The sequence below is a fragment of the Anomaloglossus baeobatrachus genome, chromosome 6, assembly GCF_048569485.1.
Source record: "Anomaloglossus baeobatrachus isolate aAnoBae1 chromosome 6, aAnoBae1.hap1, whole genome shotgun sequence".
NCBI lineage: Eukaryota > Metazoa > Chordata > Amphibia > Anura > Aromobatidae > Anomaloglossus > Anomaloglossus baeobatrachus.
Genome location: NC_134358.1, coordinates 146765482 through 146783176, shown reverse-complemented (window position 1 = coordinate 146783176; position 17695 = coordinate 146765482). Strand labels below are relative to the sequence as shown.

At 41.3% G+C, this 17695-nt stretch overlaps 1 protein-coding gene across 1 annotated transcript in view; it reads right to left on the bottom strand.

The window, feature by feature from the left end:
* Positions 1-17695, bottom strand: part of PRKDC (protein kinase, DNA-activated, catalytic subunit) — a 527347-nt gene that overhangs the window by 115936 nt on the left and 393716 nt on the right. The window contains exons 56-59 of the mRNA XM_075353287.1: positions 15412-15510; positions 4200-4410; positions 3925-4111; positions 3600-3812 (exon numbers count right to left, since the gene is read on the bottom strand). Of these exons, the coding sequence (XP_075209402.1) occupies positions 3600-3812; positions 3925-4111; positions 4200-4410; positions 15412-15510 (710 nt within the window). The remainder of the gene's footprint in view (positions 1-3599; positions 3813-3924; positions 4112-4199; positions 4411-15411; positions 15511-17695) is intronic.

The window sequence follows — 17695 nt, the reverse complement described above, 5'->3', positions numbered from 1 at the left end:
TTTAGCAGATTACATTGAACCTAACAACGTTCAATCTTCAAGACAATATTAGAAAATGTAGATGTAAACACAATTGACATGGCTCACATTAAAAATCACAATTACTTGGACCCAACAGTCAAGAAGAAATCCATGTATAAATGCAGAACGGAATAGATATATGTGAGGAAAAAAAGGGGTTAAAGAGGACCTTTCACCACTTCTTATATGTTAAACTCATGATAAAGTGGCTGAAGAGGTGAATAAAAATAGTTTTCATTTTATCTTCTACGATTTATTGAGCCTAACATGCTAAATTTCCCCCCAATTAAGGGACTGTTAACCATGATACTTCTGGGGGAGGGGTTACTTTTCTCCTGCATGATGTTGCCCAATTAGAGCGCACTCTAACACCAGATGCTACAATGACAGATACAGCAACAGTGGGTGAACCTACAACTAATACCCATTTATCAGCATTACATGCGGCAGAGAAGATGTGGGGACTTTCCTTACACAGTGCAATCTCAAAGATTTATAGGATCTATAACTGGCAAACAAGGTCATCTCAATAGCGGAGAGGGAAGTTAAAAGTGTTCTGGACAATTAATTTATTGCAATCATATTGTGAATCCAAACACTCACCACGAAGATTAAGAATGTAAAATCACACCCTTCCAAGATGATGACGTATTTGTATTGAATGGAAAAAGTTACGGATGAGCATTGACATGTCTTGTTATTAACCCTAGAACGCATACCTGGGGCCTCGCAGGCCTGCTAGGTTACTTGTTTTCTATGGTTGCGCGTTCTAGGGTTAAAGAGACCAAAACCGAATATAACATAATAGTAGATCTGATGAGGGCAAAAAAAATAAAAACCGATACTTACTAAGAATCAATATAACAACATTACAAAAAAGATAGACAAAAAGTACTACCAAAAAAAGGGTAAATAAAGGAAGAAAGACAAACACCTGGGGACAAACAGGATTTTGAAAGAGAGAAAGAGTTTAAGTAGAATGGCAGACAAAATAGGGGAGTATGGAGGATAAAACTGAAAAACATGAAGTAATGGACTACAGATTTCCAGATTGGACTTAAGTCATGGCAAATAAATAGCTGAACATTCATCTATGGTTGATCTGAGAACATCTAAAGAAAAAGCTTCTCCCTCAGATGCCATGTTAGACGGAGTATACAGAAACAAAAGAAATTATAAGCCGGGGTGTTTGGGCGGGTTTTTAAAGTGGTGAAAGAGGGTGCCTTTTGTCTTTTATTTCAAATAAAGGATTTTTTTGGTGTTTGTGTTTATTTACTTTCACTTACAGATTAGTAACGGGGGGGGGGGGGGTGTCTCATAGACTCTCTCCCATTACAAATCTAGGGCTTAGTGGCAGTTGTGGGCTGTCATTAATCCCTTATTACCCCATTTGCCAACGCACCAGGGCAATTGGGATGAGCCGGGTAAAGCGCCGAAATTGTCACATCTAATAGATGCAACAATACTGGGCGACTGCAGGCTACTATTTTTATGCTGGAAAACCTGATTAATGGCCCAATCACAGTAATGCTAACTCTAGAATCAATAAATACCAATAAAGTAACCAGACTAAATAGCCAAAATAAAATGAATAATTTTTATTGAAAAAATTTCAAAAGATAAAAATATTTTTTAGACAATTTAAAGCCAAAAATGAGGGGGATTTTTAGCTGGTGAACAATCCTTTCATTAGCCACTCCACTTTATACACGTGTGTATCACATAGACAATACAGATAGTATACTCAAATATTCAAGAAAAAAAAAAATCAAAAAATGAACACATGTAGAGATTGTAAGTATTGTCAAAACACCACAGATATTTACTTCATATACATTATATTATTTCCAAAGTGTGCAAGAATAGTAATTCATTAGTTCATAAAGACCAAAAAGAAATGCTAAAAGCAATATTGCACAATCGGAAAAAAAAGAAAAAAGGTAGTGGCATAGCTTATTATAAATAAAGACCCAGAACAAGGGATACAAGAATATTGCACTCTCCCATAGATGTAAACATACTTTCACCCAAGTACAAGTTGTAAAAAATAATACCAATAATGGCAAAAATAATAGACAGAAAAATTTAGAACCAAAAATTTGCACTCACTTACCCATTAAAAGGGATAAAATGCCCAAAGGGGAATAAAGATATATAAAAGGGTAGTGATACTACAACTGTTAGGAATAAATAGTACTGTCTAATATAATAGTACAAGCCATAGTAAACAGGAGGATACCAGCCAGAGAAGTGAATAAAGCAGAGAATGGATACACAGACAGCCAAATATGAGCAAGTGCACTTGCATCCGATAGATGCGACAATCCCAGCACTTTAGCAGGCTCTTCCCGATTGCCCTGGTGTGGTGCAATTGGGGTAATAAGGGGTTAATAACAGCCCAAAGCGGCCAATAAGCCCTGGATTAATGATGGGTAGGGATCTATGAGACTCCCCCACCACTAATCCTATAAGTAAAAAGAAATAAACACAAACACACAGAAAAATCCTTTTTAAAAAAATAAAATAAAAAAAAACTCCTTCATTCACCAATTTATTAACCCCCAAAACACCCAGGTCCGACGTAATCCACACTACGAGGTCCTACGATGCATCTAGCTCTGTTACAACTGAATCACAGTGCGCGACAATAGAGTATGACTGCCCAATGTGAGCTTCAGGCAGAGAATGAATGAGCAGTGCAATTGGGGATGACGTTACTCAGGTTAGTTGCAGTCACAACTGGAGGTTCCCGTGGTCCTCCACTTGTGAGCACAGGTAACCTGACCTGCTTCCTCCCAGCTATCATGCTACCTTCTTATGATTGGGCAATGTCATACAGGGGAAAAGAATCTTTATTAACGACCACTTGATTGAATGTGAACTGAGTAAAGATAAGTGAATCTGAGGTTCAGTGTTCGTATCAAATACAGACTTCCTACCAAGCATCGCTGTGCTCGGGTACACCCGGTGCTCATCCCAATGTGAGCCGCTAGAAGTGTTTGAACGGCTTGCATTGGGAGTAACAACAGTTTTATCGGATGTAGTATGCACCAAAAAAATAAAATAAATAGATGCGACTATCGCAGCACTTTAGCAGGCTTCCCCACCCACCCCCTCCTCCGTGATCGGTTTATGGCTGGACGCATGTGGGCGGAGAACCAAACTACCCAATTTGTTACTTCAATTGTGATTCAGGTCAAATCCGCAAACCAAACCAAACATAATCTATAGTCCGGCTGCACCCACCGAATCGAACTTCCATGGGTCTGCTCAACTTTAGAAATGAGCATATGAAGTGCCCTAAACATTAAAAGCCAATATCTCTGCAAAAGAGAGGAGAAAGAAAAAGAAAGCAACATTTTATTCAGCTCATGATGTGCAGAATTTAATATGAAAAAAGTGGTGAAAGGACCATATTAAAAAGACCTATGATGCTATGATATGTACCCATAGCCAATATGTAGAACAGCTTTCACTCTAGAAGACCCCCACCCACCTCTCAGCAGTCTTGTATTATAATAAATACTGTGTGATAAAACATTAATTCAGAGCACAGGAATTTGTATGTGAACTCTCACCTTTGGCTTTGCTGTCAGTTTCATCACCTGGAAGTCCTAGACGCCGTTGCCCAAAATTAGGTCCTGCAGGTTTAAATGATCGTTTCTGAGTTTTTACATTCCTTTTACTTGAAAACAGCAAAGTTGAAGAGAGGGACTCTGAAGAGTCCGCAGAGAAACTGCTCATTGTGTCCATGGTACTTCCAGTTAGCCAGTTAAATGAACTTCTGCCACCTGTAGGCCAGAACAAAGCAAGAAAGAGTAGACAATGAACACTTGGACAAAAGAGTCATTATTTGAAATACATGTTATATCTCATAACATCTAGAACAAGGCATAAAACTACCAATATTCTGTGTAGGTGTGAACTGATAGTGCTGCTGTGTTGCTCTTAGCTGGCCTCCCTCAGGCTCCTGGCCTTCTTGAAAACTTTGTGTTCTTGACCTGTAAAAACTTTGAGAGGCTTGAGTCTCCACAAACATAGGGGTGAGGATAGTACTGCGGTAGCGCCAGTTGGAATCAACAGTATAATCCTAATGGAGAAGATAAATCATTAGTAACTCTTGTAGATATGGGATAGATATATTTTTTTAAACCTAATAGTAGAATTTAATATTTTACCTGAAACACGCATTCGGAAAGAGGATGCTCAAACATTTGTCTGATGTAATCTGGGCTTTTACTTGTCATTTCTAAAAGAAGATTTGTGGCCAGGCTTAGAAAATCTTTTTCAATTTTGGTGGAATATAAGGAAGACAGTACAGCAACCATTCGATCGATTGTGCCTGTTGGCAACCGTGTTTCATCACTCCAAAAATTCCTGACAACAAGTCTATAAGGAAGCATATACAGAGAATACCTCAAAAACTGTATCATATTACTGAAAAAAAATGCTTCTCAGCAAACTAAATATTTTATAGATTTTTTTCACCTGACTTTATAGAAACTTTGCTTACACAGCTTGTGCTTTAATTATTTATTTACATGGAAAAGATAACAGGGTAATATTACACACAGTGTATGGAAAAGAGAATGGTTGTCACATTAACCACACCAATGCCGGACAAAACCTGCTCACTACTTGTATTTTTTTATTTCTCTACAATCCATACGACTGTATTATGGAAATACAGGCACAGTAAGTGACATGATATTTGGTGTCTACCTTCGTAATGATGTACTATTCATGTTGTGAGGTAGCACGGTCGGCTATCCAGCAGAAGACACGGGATCCAGGCATTAAGGTTCACAGCACACGGTTTTAATATCCAAACAAAAGTCCACAACAATATACATGTGCCTCTCCAGCAGGGAACTCAGGGAGTTCTGTTCACTCCCTCACACCCGGCACACCTGCCCTCGTTCCTGTTTCCATTTAACCCTTCCTTCAGCCTGTAGGGAAACAGCATTAACCCTGGAGTGGATTTACTTTCTATCATGGAGTGAGCACAACCGGGGCGAGACATACCGGCCGTCATAGATAACCCCGGTCACAGTCTCACAATGTATATAATACTTTAAAGGATAACTATACTTTCCAGTAACTTTTCAGAATTTTAGGTCTTGTGTACATGAGGAATACCTCTATTTCTGGTCATTATATGATTTGTATCCTGCATTTTCACAAAATCTCCCCTCTGCCGGCAATGATTTTTAATTTACATTCCTGTGAGCTGGGGGAAGATACTGACGACTGCAATCTCTCACATACAGAGAGAGGGATTATTGCTCTTCATTCCTTTTTAAAGGAAACCAAGAGAATCAGTAGCATGAAGGATAATACACAGCTATACTAAGTTTTTTGGATGTGAACCAAGCTGTAATGCGAGGTAAAAGACTTGTTGGAAAGCTCACCATGATCTCTGTGTCTCTCGATTTATTTTCTCATCTAACTTCACTCTCCTCCTCCCCCTTCCATAGAATATAAAGATCAGTGTCAGGACACCCCAGTGGGTTGGCACTCCCTCTTGTCAGAATTGGATGACAAGTGGAGACAGGGGAAGAAATGGCAGATGTTTCTTTATATTTTCCTGTACTATTGAACTAATACAACTTTGGTAAAAGTACTATTCAATTTTTGCTATGGTATATTGAAATTGCGCTTTACTTTCATGTCAGTGGCTCCGTTTATGAGTATGAGAGAGAAAAAGACACTGCACACAGAGAAAGCACAACCGCCTGTCTTTAGACATTTATTGTTCCCCCGCAGGTTTAGATCAGCAGGGTGGCTCAGGAATATTTGAGAAGCTTACTTATGTCATCGACAGGTTTTGTATGCTAGCACTATATATCAGCACTGTGACTTATGCTTGAATGGGATCTTAGGATCGTTTAGGGCCACAACACCTCTATTATAAGTATGATAGATGGCCAGAGTTTACATTGTAAGCCACAGAGATATCTACGGTATTTTATGAGGTCACAGCATAATTATTTGGCAGTCCTGGTTCAATGCTGACTGTCTTATTATGGTTATGGATCACGTTTAATTGATATGTCTATGTTGTGTTTATGATCTCGTCTACCCTTTCCATATACAAGGTACAATATTCCTGTTGCGGTGACTACTTATTGTAGTATTGATATATTGCTCAATTTTTGTGGGGTTTGTATGTACCCTGGGTTGTAGTATATATGGTTTTAATGGTGTTTTAATAATTTTTTGTCAATAAAAGTCGAATTATATATTTAAGATAGTCGATTGTGCTTGCTCTGTGTGCCGTGTCTTTCTCGCTCTCATACACGTTATGTATTCACTGCATGGCATAGCCCCCGTTGTAAAAATTGCTTAAGTATTATTGCTGTGCACCTTAAGGGTAAGTTCACACAGTGAGTTTTTCGCGGCGTTTTTGCTCAGAAAACTGCATGACTATGCTTCCCCAGCAAAGTCTAAGAATTTTCATTTTTGCTGTCTGCACACAGCGTTTTTTTTTAGCTGCGTTTTTGTGCTGCCCACAAAACTGCAGTATGTCAATTATTTTTGCGTTTTCACTGCGTTTTCCACCCATTGAGTTCAATAAGATGTTCAAAAATGCAATGAAAAACACAAATTGCAAATATAGCTTCGTTTTAGTGCGTTTCTATGACTAAAAACGCAGCTATAAATGCAAGGGGTGGGTAGTAAAGTGACGTGTACAGGAAGAGGATTCCTTCTGTCAGTAAACACAGGAGCATGAATCCTCCCGGTACCGCCACCGCTGCTTCAATCTTCCGTGTGGCGCCATGTCAGCTCCCGTGCGGCGCCATGGCCGGGCGGAAGGTGGAAGCAGCTGTGAAAACAAAAGTGAACAGTAGAAAAAAAAATGTCATGCTCACCTGTCTGCAAACTCCCGATGCCATGTCCGCTCCCAGCACCTCTCCCGGTACCGCCGCTCCGGCTGTGTGCAGTATCCCCGGGCACGTCCGATGGCTGCAGGACCTGGCGGTGGATCACCTGATGCGGTCACCTGACGCATCAGCTGATCGTAAGTCTCGCGGTGACGCCGGCGCCCGGTCGATTTCACCTATCAGCTGATCCTGCCGTCAGGAGACTTCATCAGCTGATGGGATCAGACTCCCGTCCGATTGCTCCAGCAGCTGCCGGTAATCAACACATAAGTGAGTATTTTTTTTATTATTTTTTTTTTGCACTGATGCATCAGCTGATTGTATAAACGGCTTTTATACAATCAGCTGCTGTGGGATGTGATTCACGTCCTTTAACCTGACACTATCTGATCGGTATGCCTTCCAGCAAACCGATCAGATGATATTGGACCCGGATTGGATGGCGCGGGACCCTTGACCCAGGATTACTGCGGAGGGGGGTTCTTTATTTCAATAAAGATGAAGTCACTAATTGTGTTGTGTTTTATTTCTAATAAAAATATTTTTCTGTGTGTTGTGTTTTTTTTATCTTTACTAGAAATTCATGGTGGCTATGCCTAATATTGGCGTGACAACATGAATTTCGAGCTTAGGGCCAGCTGATAATATACAGCTAGCCCTAACCCCATTATTACCCAGCGAGCCACCCATCACCAGGGCAGCTGGAAACGTTGAATACAGTGCCAGAAGATGGCGCTTCTATGGAAGCGCCATTTTCTGGGGTGGCTGCGGACTGCAATTCGCAGTGGGGGTGCCCAGAAAGCATGGGCACCCTGCACTGCGGATTCCAATTCACAGCTGCCTAGTTGTACCTGGCTGGACTCAAAAATTGAGCGAAGGCCATGTCACTTTTTTTTTTTTTAATTTCATGAAATTCATGAAATAATTAAAAAAAGGGCTTCCCTATATTTTTTGTTCCCAGCTGGGTACAAATAGGCAGCTGGGGGTTGGGGGCAGCCCGTACTTGCCTGCTGTACCTGGCTAGCATACAGAAATATGGCGAAGCCCACTTCATTTTTTTTTGGGGGGGGGGGGGGCAAAAAACTCCTGCATACAGTCCTGGATGGAGGATGCTGAGCCTTGTAGTTCTGCAGCTGTTTGCTCTCCTGCATACTCTATTGGATATAGGATGCTGAGCCTTGTAGTTCTGCAGCTGCTGTCTGCTCTCCTGCATACACTATTGGATGAGTATGCTGAGCCTTGTAGTTCTGCTCCCCCTGCCTCTCCCTCCAGCATACAGTCCTGTATGGAGCATGCTGAGACTTGTAGTTCTGCAGCTGTCTGCTCTCCTGCATACACTAGTGGAGAATGAAGAACATATTAAAGAAGGAAATGACATCAGACTTTTTTTTTTTGTTTTTTGTTTTTTTTTCCAACAATCTTTAATGGCATTGTTCATTGATAAAAAAACGCATTAAAATACAGTGAGCAAAAACGCAGCAAAACGCAGCAAAAAAAACGCACCAAATCACGATAAAAACGCATGTAGCTGGTGCTTTTGTGCGGTTTTTGACGCAAAAACGCACAAAAACGCAGCGTCAAAAAAAACCAGTGTGTGAACCTAGCCTAACATAACTTCTAGTGGCTCAGTTTATGTCTGAAGCCCTAGAAGACAAGATTCGGGTGTATGTGCTGATCAGGACCAATGACTGTCATGATGCAGATGGAGACAGTTTGTGCTCTGCAGGACATCATTTTCAGCAGTATCGCCTATTTGAGGCAGGCTCAGACATGCAGTTGATCACATCTTGGAAACCTTCACAACATACAGGCATATAGGGCCAAAAATGATTTGACACAGAACAACTTACTGCGTCTGTAAAATTGCAGTCAATGGCCCAACTAGCGCATATGCCCGAATCCCGTGTCACAGAGCTTCAGACATAAAACCCGATGGAGCCACTGACATGAGGGTAAAACAGAATATGTTCATAGACTCAAGATAATGATTGTTTTCACCTGCACTTAATTACCTACAGTTTTATTGACTTTTCTGTGCATTTTGTTTTTCTCGTCTTCACATCATTTTTGCTTTCTCTGCTGTATTTATTAGATATGTCATTTCTTAATGTAAATGGCATTATAATGGATTATGCTTTTAATGCAGTTACATTATTTCCCCATTTAAGTCTATGGGAGAAATAGGCTTCCTTATCTTGTGGTTACAGCAGCAGACAGAGCTCTAAACCTCTATGCAAGAAAACCACAGCAAATGTGAACTACACAGTTCAAAGCAAAATAGGAAATTAAAGTTTTGATGTGCAAATAAGGCCAAAGGCCCCGATTCTTCATAACTTTTCCGCCAAAAAAGTGGAGCAAGAATTACTAAAAGTTGCAAAATATTGGCGAATCTCTTTGTTGACAGGGCATGAGTGCGAGTGGGCATGGTATCACAGCTCACCTAACTCACAATAAGTTGTTGTGTTCCATACACCAAAAATCTCACTCTTTAGATTTCTAGTGTAGTCCATGGTGGTGTACTCCACTGATCAGACCCTCCAGATTCATGGCATGCACCTCTTAATGAATCAGAACTGTCTGACTCCACCACGCCCATTCATTAACCTCTTTACCCCTGGGCAATTTTCTGTTTTCGTTCTTTGCTCCCTCTCTTCCGAGAGCCACAACTTTTTTCTTTTTCTGTCAATATTGCCATATGAGGGCTTATTTTTTGTGGGATATGCGGTACCTTTGAACAAAGCCATTAGTTGGAGTGTACTGGAAAGCAGGAAAAAAATTCACAGCGCAATGAAATTGCAAAAAGTGCAATTGCACGATTGTTTTTTGGATATTTTATTCACCATGTTCATTACATGGTAAAAATGATGTGTCCACATTATGATGCCTCACATCGGTACAAGTTCGCTGTTACCAAACATTTATACTTTTAATTTTATCTAAAGGGTTAAAAAAAATTCTGAAGTTTGTCCCAAATTTTTTTTTTAGGATCTGGGGCTCAGTGATGGCTTATGTTTTGCGCCTTGAGCTGACGTTTTAATTATACCAACTTTGTGCTGATGCTACGTTTTGATCACCTGTTATTGCATTTAAAAAAATAAATAACTAAATGAATGGCTGACCAAAATATGTAATTTTAGCGTTTGGAATTTTTTTCTCAACACGCCGTGTACAAGTCAGATTAATTGATTTTATATTTTGATAGATCGGACATTCTGAAAACAGCAATAACAAATGTGTATACTTTTTATTTTTTTTTTTTACGGTTTTATTTTCAATGGGGCAAATGGCGGGTGATTTGAACTTTTAGGGTTTTTTTATTTTTTTTTCAAAAAACATCTTTTTGCATTTTTATTTCTTTTCCTAGTTCCCCTAGCGGACTTTATCACTGCACAGTCCGATTGCCTGTGCAATTCCGTTGATCAGAGCTGCACAGCTCTGATCAGCAGACATGTAGAGTTCCTGTGTGAGTTCTGTCGGCTCACACAGGAAATAAGCCCTGATAGTGACAGGAGTCATCACATGACCTGTCGCTACCATGGCAACCATCGGCTTCCCATGATCGCATCACGGGGCCTCCAATGGTTCCTCGCTGCAGCCATTTAAATTGCGTTGTCACGTATCGACAGTGCGATCTAAGGTTAACAGGTGATGGTGGATCGCAGATCCACCTACAGTACAGACCAAAGGTTTGGACACACCTTCTCATCTCTAGAACAACTGTTAAGAGGAGACTTTGTATACTGTATTTATAACAGGGAAAAGGGAAACATAAAATGAGGTGTAGCATTACTTATTTTACAATTTTTGACATTTTTTAACAAACAATAGATTTTAGATATAATTTGAAAGGTAAAATTAAAAAAAAAAAAAAAATAATACAACTCCAGGATTCCTAGCAACTATTACTATGCCAAAGAAACATACTGCAAATATAAGGCAAATTTTGAAAACAGTAAGAGAATTCAAACAACTAATATATGTAAAAAAAAAAAACCCAAATAAAACTCCAAGAGAATAACATCAAAAGTCGTGGATCTTAACGGTTGGGTTAAATTTAAGAGACCACAGATACCACCTCTCAGCATATCTAGAAAAGTTACCTTCCTTCAGGGCTATGTTGTACTCATAGATGTTGTGTAAGGAAACCCTATCTATAACTTCTTGTATTTTGGGGACATCTGTTTCCTTCCATTTGGACGCTAGTAAAGATTTAATGACCAAAAGAATATGGCAAGTAATTTGTCTACACCGCTTTTTCAACTCCTCCAAACCAATAGATAGGAGAACTAGCTCAGAAGTCAAATGAATTCTAACCGAGGTCACCGTATATATAAGATGTTCTATGTCTGTCTATAGGGTACCCAACAAAGGACAATTCCAAAAAAATTATGGAAAAAAGAGCCAGTACAGCCACAACCCCTCCAACAAAGACTTGAATTAGAGGATGAGATGACATTCAATCTCTGATGTGTATAATACCATCTACTAAGTAATTTATAGTGTGGTTCCTGCAAATTAGCACAGGCACCATTCGTATATGTGTGTTTCAAGGAAGTTTGCCATCGTTTAAGCGAGAATGAGCAATCCAGATCTCTTTCCCAAGATTTCATATACTGTAATTTAGTCAATTGGTGATTATCATTGATTATTCTGTGTAGAGGAGACATTGTGCAGCAGGCCTTCATGGTAAAATAGCTGCTAGGAAACCACTGCTAAGGACAGGCAACAAGCAGAAGAGACTTGTTTGGGCTAAAGAACACAAGGACTGGACATTAGACCAGTGGAAATCTGTGCTTTGGTCTGATGAGTCCAAATTTGAGATCTTTGAATCCAACCACCGTGTCTTTGTAGAAAAGGTGAACGGATGGACTCTACATGGCTGGTTCCCACCGTGAAGCATGGAGGAGGAGGTGTGATGGTGTGGGGGTGCTTTGCTGGTGACACTGTTGGGGATTTATTCAAAATTGAAGGCATACTGAACCAGCATGCCTACCACAGCATCTTGCAGCGGCGTGCTATTCCATCCGGTTTGCGTTTAGTTGGACCATCATTTATTTTTCAACAGGACAATGACCCCAAACACACCTCCAGGCTGTGTAAGGGCTATCTGACTAAGAAGGAGAGTGATGGGATGCTAGACTAGATGACTTGGCCTCCACAGTCACCAGACCTGAACCCAATCGAGATGGTTTGGGGTGAGCTGGACCGCAGAGTGAAGGCAAAAGGGCCAAAAAGTGCTAAGCAATTTTCCCAATTTCTGGGAGCTCATTCAAGACTGTTGGAAAACCATTTCCGGTGACTACCTCTTGAAGCTCATCAAGAGAATGCCAAGAGTGTGCAAAGTAGTAATCAAAGCAAAAGGTGGCTACTTTGAAGAACCTAGAATATAAGACATATTTTCAGTTGTTTCACACTTTAAGTACTTCATTCCACATGTTTAAATTCATAGTTTTGATGCCTTCAATGTGAATCTACAATTTTTAGAGTCCTGAAAATAATGAAAATTCTTTGAATGAGGTGTGTCCAAACTTTTGGTCTGTACTGTATATCTGATAGCCCCATATGTCTGCTGTTCAAATCAATAGACAAGTGCAGGTATCACCACCAGCTCACCGCAGCAGCTGGTGGTGATTACCCCAACATGACCTTGGTCGTAAAGGGGTTAAAGGGATCTGTCACCAGGTTTTTGCCACCTAATCTGAGAGCAGCATAATGTAGAGACAGAGACCCTGATTCAAGAGGTGTGTTACTTACTGGTCTGCTTAGTGTAGTTTTGATAAAATAACTGGTTATTCAGCAGTAGATTATCATTAGAAGACTACTTGGCGTGCTGCCAGGTAGTCCAGCAAATTCATGAGTTCTGAATAACTGCAAGATTTGCAGCAGCAAAAACATTGATTTTATCAAATGCCAGTAAATAGCTCAAAAAGTGACACATCGCTGGAATCAGGGTCTCAGTCTCTACATTATGCTGCTCTCAGATGGGGTAGCAAAAACCTGGTGAAATATTCCCTTTAAAAGAGGGTGAGAAAATCAATGGTCTTAAATTGGAGCCATTGTATGTACTTTAAACTTCAGAATTAAAAAAAAAATACAACAGTAAACTGCAAATTAAACTGAACATAGATAAAATATCTGTTAACCACTTTCCTTTAGTAAAAGAAATTTTTATCAAGTCAGTGTAATAATACAGGCCTTGGACTGAGAAAGGCCAAGGAATCCATTTCTTTCAAATCTGTTGTTTTATTATTATCATTAAGTTTATAAATCAAGCATACATCTTGAACATTTCTAAAGATTATAAAACAAACAGTGATCTCTCAGTTTCAGATTGACAAAAGTAACATCACATTGTATATTTTACTGGAACTCTATAAACTATCCTTATGCCAACACTCCATGACAAACCATACACTAGAAATCAGAGTTCCAGCTAAACATGTCTTCCTAATAACTGAAATAACTGACAAGACCACTCTCAGCATAAAACAATCACCTTTAAGTTATTGAATAAACATTTAAGAAAAAGAAGAAAACTAGAAAAAAAAGAAAAAGAACAGATATAAGCTTAGAAAAGAGGGAATCAAATAGAGAGAATAAAGTAGGGTAAGGAGGAGGTGGGAAAAAAAAGGAGGGGGGGGTGGGGGACAAGGTTTGTCACCATTTCTCATCCCAAATAACCTGCCAGACTCACCATGAACACTGGAGACTCCATGAACGTAATCCACGGTCCCCACACTGTGATAATTTTTTCCGTGAGCCCATTTAGTTTAGCTGGAGGTTTGCCATCTCCTCTACCCAGTCTGCTAACGTGGGGCATCTAGTCTGTTTCCAGTATCTGGGAATACTAATACGGGCTGCCGCTAAACAGAATCGCAGCAGGTCCCTCTTTTGTGACTTAAATGAACCTGGGAGGATAGAGAGGAGGGCCACCTGGGGAGATCTCTCCACCTCACCCCCACTCATTTTTATATACAGAGAAAACACTGAGTCCCAGAATGGTTGCAATTTAGCACAGCTCCACCATATATGTAACATAGACCCTTTTTCTGTACCACATCTCCAGCACGTCGGACACTGAGGGAAAGATAGCATGCAATTTGGTCGGGTATTGGTACCACCTTGTGAGAATTTTGTAGTTTTTCTCTTGAGCGGCACAAGCCAGATGTAGCTTGTGAGTCCACAGAAACACCAAGGAATCCATTTAAGTATCAGCTCTTGTCACATGGACAATCTGCTCAAAATGTGCACTACAAGACTTGCACTTCTAAAAATATTTCAAAAATGGCAGTAATGCATTGATGTCACTTTTGTGCCCCCCCTTTCTCAACACTGGTGGTGACTAGAACAAGTTCGTCTTTACATACTATTTAAATGTGTTGTCCAGGTTTGGAACCAAACTCTGCAGTCACTCTATGTAGCTGCAGATTTGTGAATCCTCAAATCATGCACTGTTAGGATTCTCCAGTGCTGCCACAGGGAGCAGGTGGTCACGTGACCCCAAGTATTCAATATGCATACTTCTCGTATCATGCAAACTACACATATCCGACCTCATTCAATTGTATTTGCAGTGTTAAAGGGAATCTGTCAGGTGATTTTCTAGTACAATACTAATGTTATCTTTAAGTAAAGCTTAAGGAGATTTTACAGGATCAGCAAGATTTATTGCTCTACGTTATCCTGTTATCTTGTTGTAAGGTTGTAAGCTCTGTAGAATTCAATGTGACATAGTAACCAGTTAAGCATATGTAAATACAATCTGCATATGCCCTGCATCTCTGTTCCACCTCTTAGTGCTGGCATTAGTGATAGTAAATCTGCACTGCTGCCCTCACCCATACTCCCTCCCACCTCTCAGCAGATATAGTGAAAGCACTCAGTGGTGGGGAGCAGTGAATATGCTAATTTTATTTGTATACACTTGACTAGTATGCATGAAACACTGAATTTCACAGACCTTACATCAAGATAACAGGATAAGGTAGAGCAATAAAACTACCTTATCATGAAAGGTCTCCTTCAACCCTATTTAAAGATAACATTAGTATTGTAATACAAAATCACCTGACAGATTACCTTTGAAGTGGCTATCCCATCCTGGACATTTTGGGCATATACACAAAAAATGCTCATAAAAGTCGGGTAGATGCAGGTCAAACATCTATTTTAAAAAAGCAATCCCACTGTGTGCTGTCTGAAATGGAGATGTATGGTGTGCATATGCAGCTCAATCACTTCATTAATTTGTATGCATTCCAAACATTGACTCGGAAGTGCGTTCATCCACCTCTCCACTGATGACAACACCCTAAAGGCCCTGTTCTGAAGATGGAGAAAACCACATCTCTGGGACCTGCATCTGTATTATGGATGTGCCATCAAAGGGTCAACCCTTTGTATTGTTTTCACAGTTTACAAGTTAAAATAATTTACATAAAATGTAAAATCATTAATAAGGATTTTAGGGAAAGGGTAAACAAAAAAACCGAATAAAAACACTTACTGCAGCTCTGCATTTTCATCCACCAGTCCTTCAAGTAATACCTCTTTAGCCATATTAAAAATATCTTGCGATTCACTGTCAGACTGGCTCTCCAGATCCCTGAAACATATTTAATATTCAAATCGTATAAGTAGTATCGCTGAACCTACAAAATACGGAATTGTCAATAATGATACTTAGATACTGGAAAAACAAATGCTGTGTTTTGCAGAGGTGGAGGGTGCAGGGCACAGTCCGGCATCTGGGGTTTTTCCTCATGTCATGCACATAAACCTTAGGTCCTTTTTTGCCCTGGTTGTTCATTTAAAGAATGACGCAGTAAATTAGGCTTTAAAGCGGACATATTTTGAAAAGCTCATAGAGAAAAAGAGAATTTTGTTTACTTACCGTAAATTCTTTTTCTTATAGTTCCGACATGGGAGACCCAAACCATGGGTGTATAGCTACTGCCTCCGGAGGACACACAAAGTACTACACTAAACACTAAAAGTGTAGCTCCTCCCTCCGAGCATATACACTCCCCGGATGACAAATCCACCCAGTTTAGTGCCAAAGCTGAAGGAGGACATCCACCCATAAGTAGAGATAGAGTAAAACCCGGAACAACCGGAACTTCTGTCTACAACAACAGCCGGTGAAAACACACGGAACAAGAAAGCTGCCAACAGGCAACAGGGAGGGTGCTGGGTCTCCCATGTCGGAACTATAAGAAAAAGAATTTACGGTAAGTAAACAAAATTCTCTTTTTCTTTATCGTTCCTTATGGGAGACCCAAACCATGGGACGTCTCAAAGCAGTCCATGGGTGGGAAATAAACAGAAACTGAGAAGTAGGCGAAACCTAACTTCACAAATGGGCGACAGCCGTCCGAAGGATGCGTCCGCCCAAGCTCGCATCTGCCGAAGCATGAGCATGCACTTGGTAGTGCTTCGAAAAAATGTGCAGACTAGACCACGTGGCAGCCTGACAGACCTGCTGAGCCGTAGCCCAAGAGGCACCGACGGCTCTGGTCGAGTGCGCCTTAATCCCCAGCGGGGGAGGCATCTGAGAACATTGGTAGGCATCGGATATGGCCGACCTATTCAATGAGCTAGGGTCGGTTTAGAAGCCGAGAGACCCTTGCGCTGACGTATGGTCAGCACACAAGAGAGGTGCACCGCCTAAGAAACAGCGGTGCGTGACACATAGATCCGGAGCGTCCGCACCAAATCTAAAGCATGCAACGCTTTCTCAAAGCGATGCACAGGGGCCGAACAAAGGGAAGACAATGAAATGTCCTGGTTAAGGTGGAAAGGGGACACCACCTTAGGGAGAAGGCCCGGAGTTGGACGGAGAACCACCTTGTCTTGGCGAAAAAAACCAAAAAGGGTGACTCCGAAGAGAGCACAGTCAAATAAAAGACTCTCTTGAGATAAATTATGGCCACCAGAAAGACCACTTTCTGTGAAAGACTAAACAACGAAACCTCCCTAAGAGGCTCAAAGGGGGGTTTCTGCCATGAGGACCAGAGTAAGGTCTCAGGGATCCAGAGACCACCGGTAAGGCGGAATAATGTAAGATGCGCCCTGCATGAAGGAGCGCACCTGGGCCAGTCGGGCGATATGCCGCTGGAACAATGCTGACAGAGCCGAGACCTGTCCCTTGAGGGAATGAGGGACAGACCTAGCTGCAGGCCGGACTGTAGAAAGGACAGGATGGTCGGCAAGGAAAAAACGGCCAAGGAGCATGGCCGGAAGAACGACACCAGGACAGGAAAATTCTCCAAGTCCTGAGGTAAATCCTGGCCGAGGAAGACTTCCGAGCCTGAGTCATAGTGAAGATGACCTCGGAAGGAATGCCTGAAGCCGTAAGGATTCAGGGCTCAAGAGCCACGCCGTCAATCTGAGAGCCGCAGAATTGTTGTGGAAAACGGACCCTCTGAGAGAACGTCTGGCCGGTCCGGGAGATGCCACAGCACCTCTACGAACAGACGGAGCAGGTCTGGGAACCAAGCTCGCCTGGGCCTGGGGCGATAAGTACGACCCGACGGCCCTCCATTTTGATCTTGCGCAGGACTCTGGGCAAGAGAGCTAGAGGGGGAAACACGTAGGCCAGACGGAACTGGGACCAATCTGGAACCAGCGCGTCCGCTGCCAAGGCCTGAGGATCGTGGGAGCGAGCCACGTAAACCGGGACCTTGTTGTTGTGCCGGGATGCCATAGATCCACTTTCGGAGTGCCCCGCCTGCTAAATTGACCGGAACACTGCCGGATGCAGGGCTCACCCGCCGCTGCCCACGGTTTGA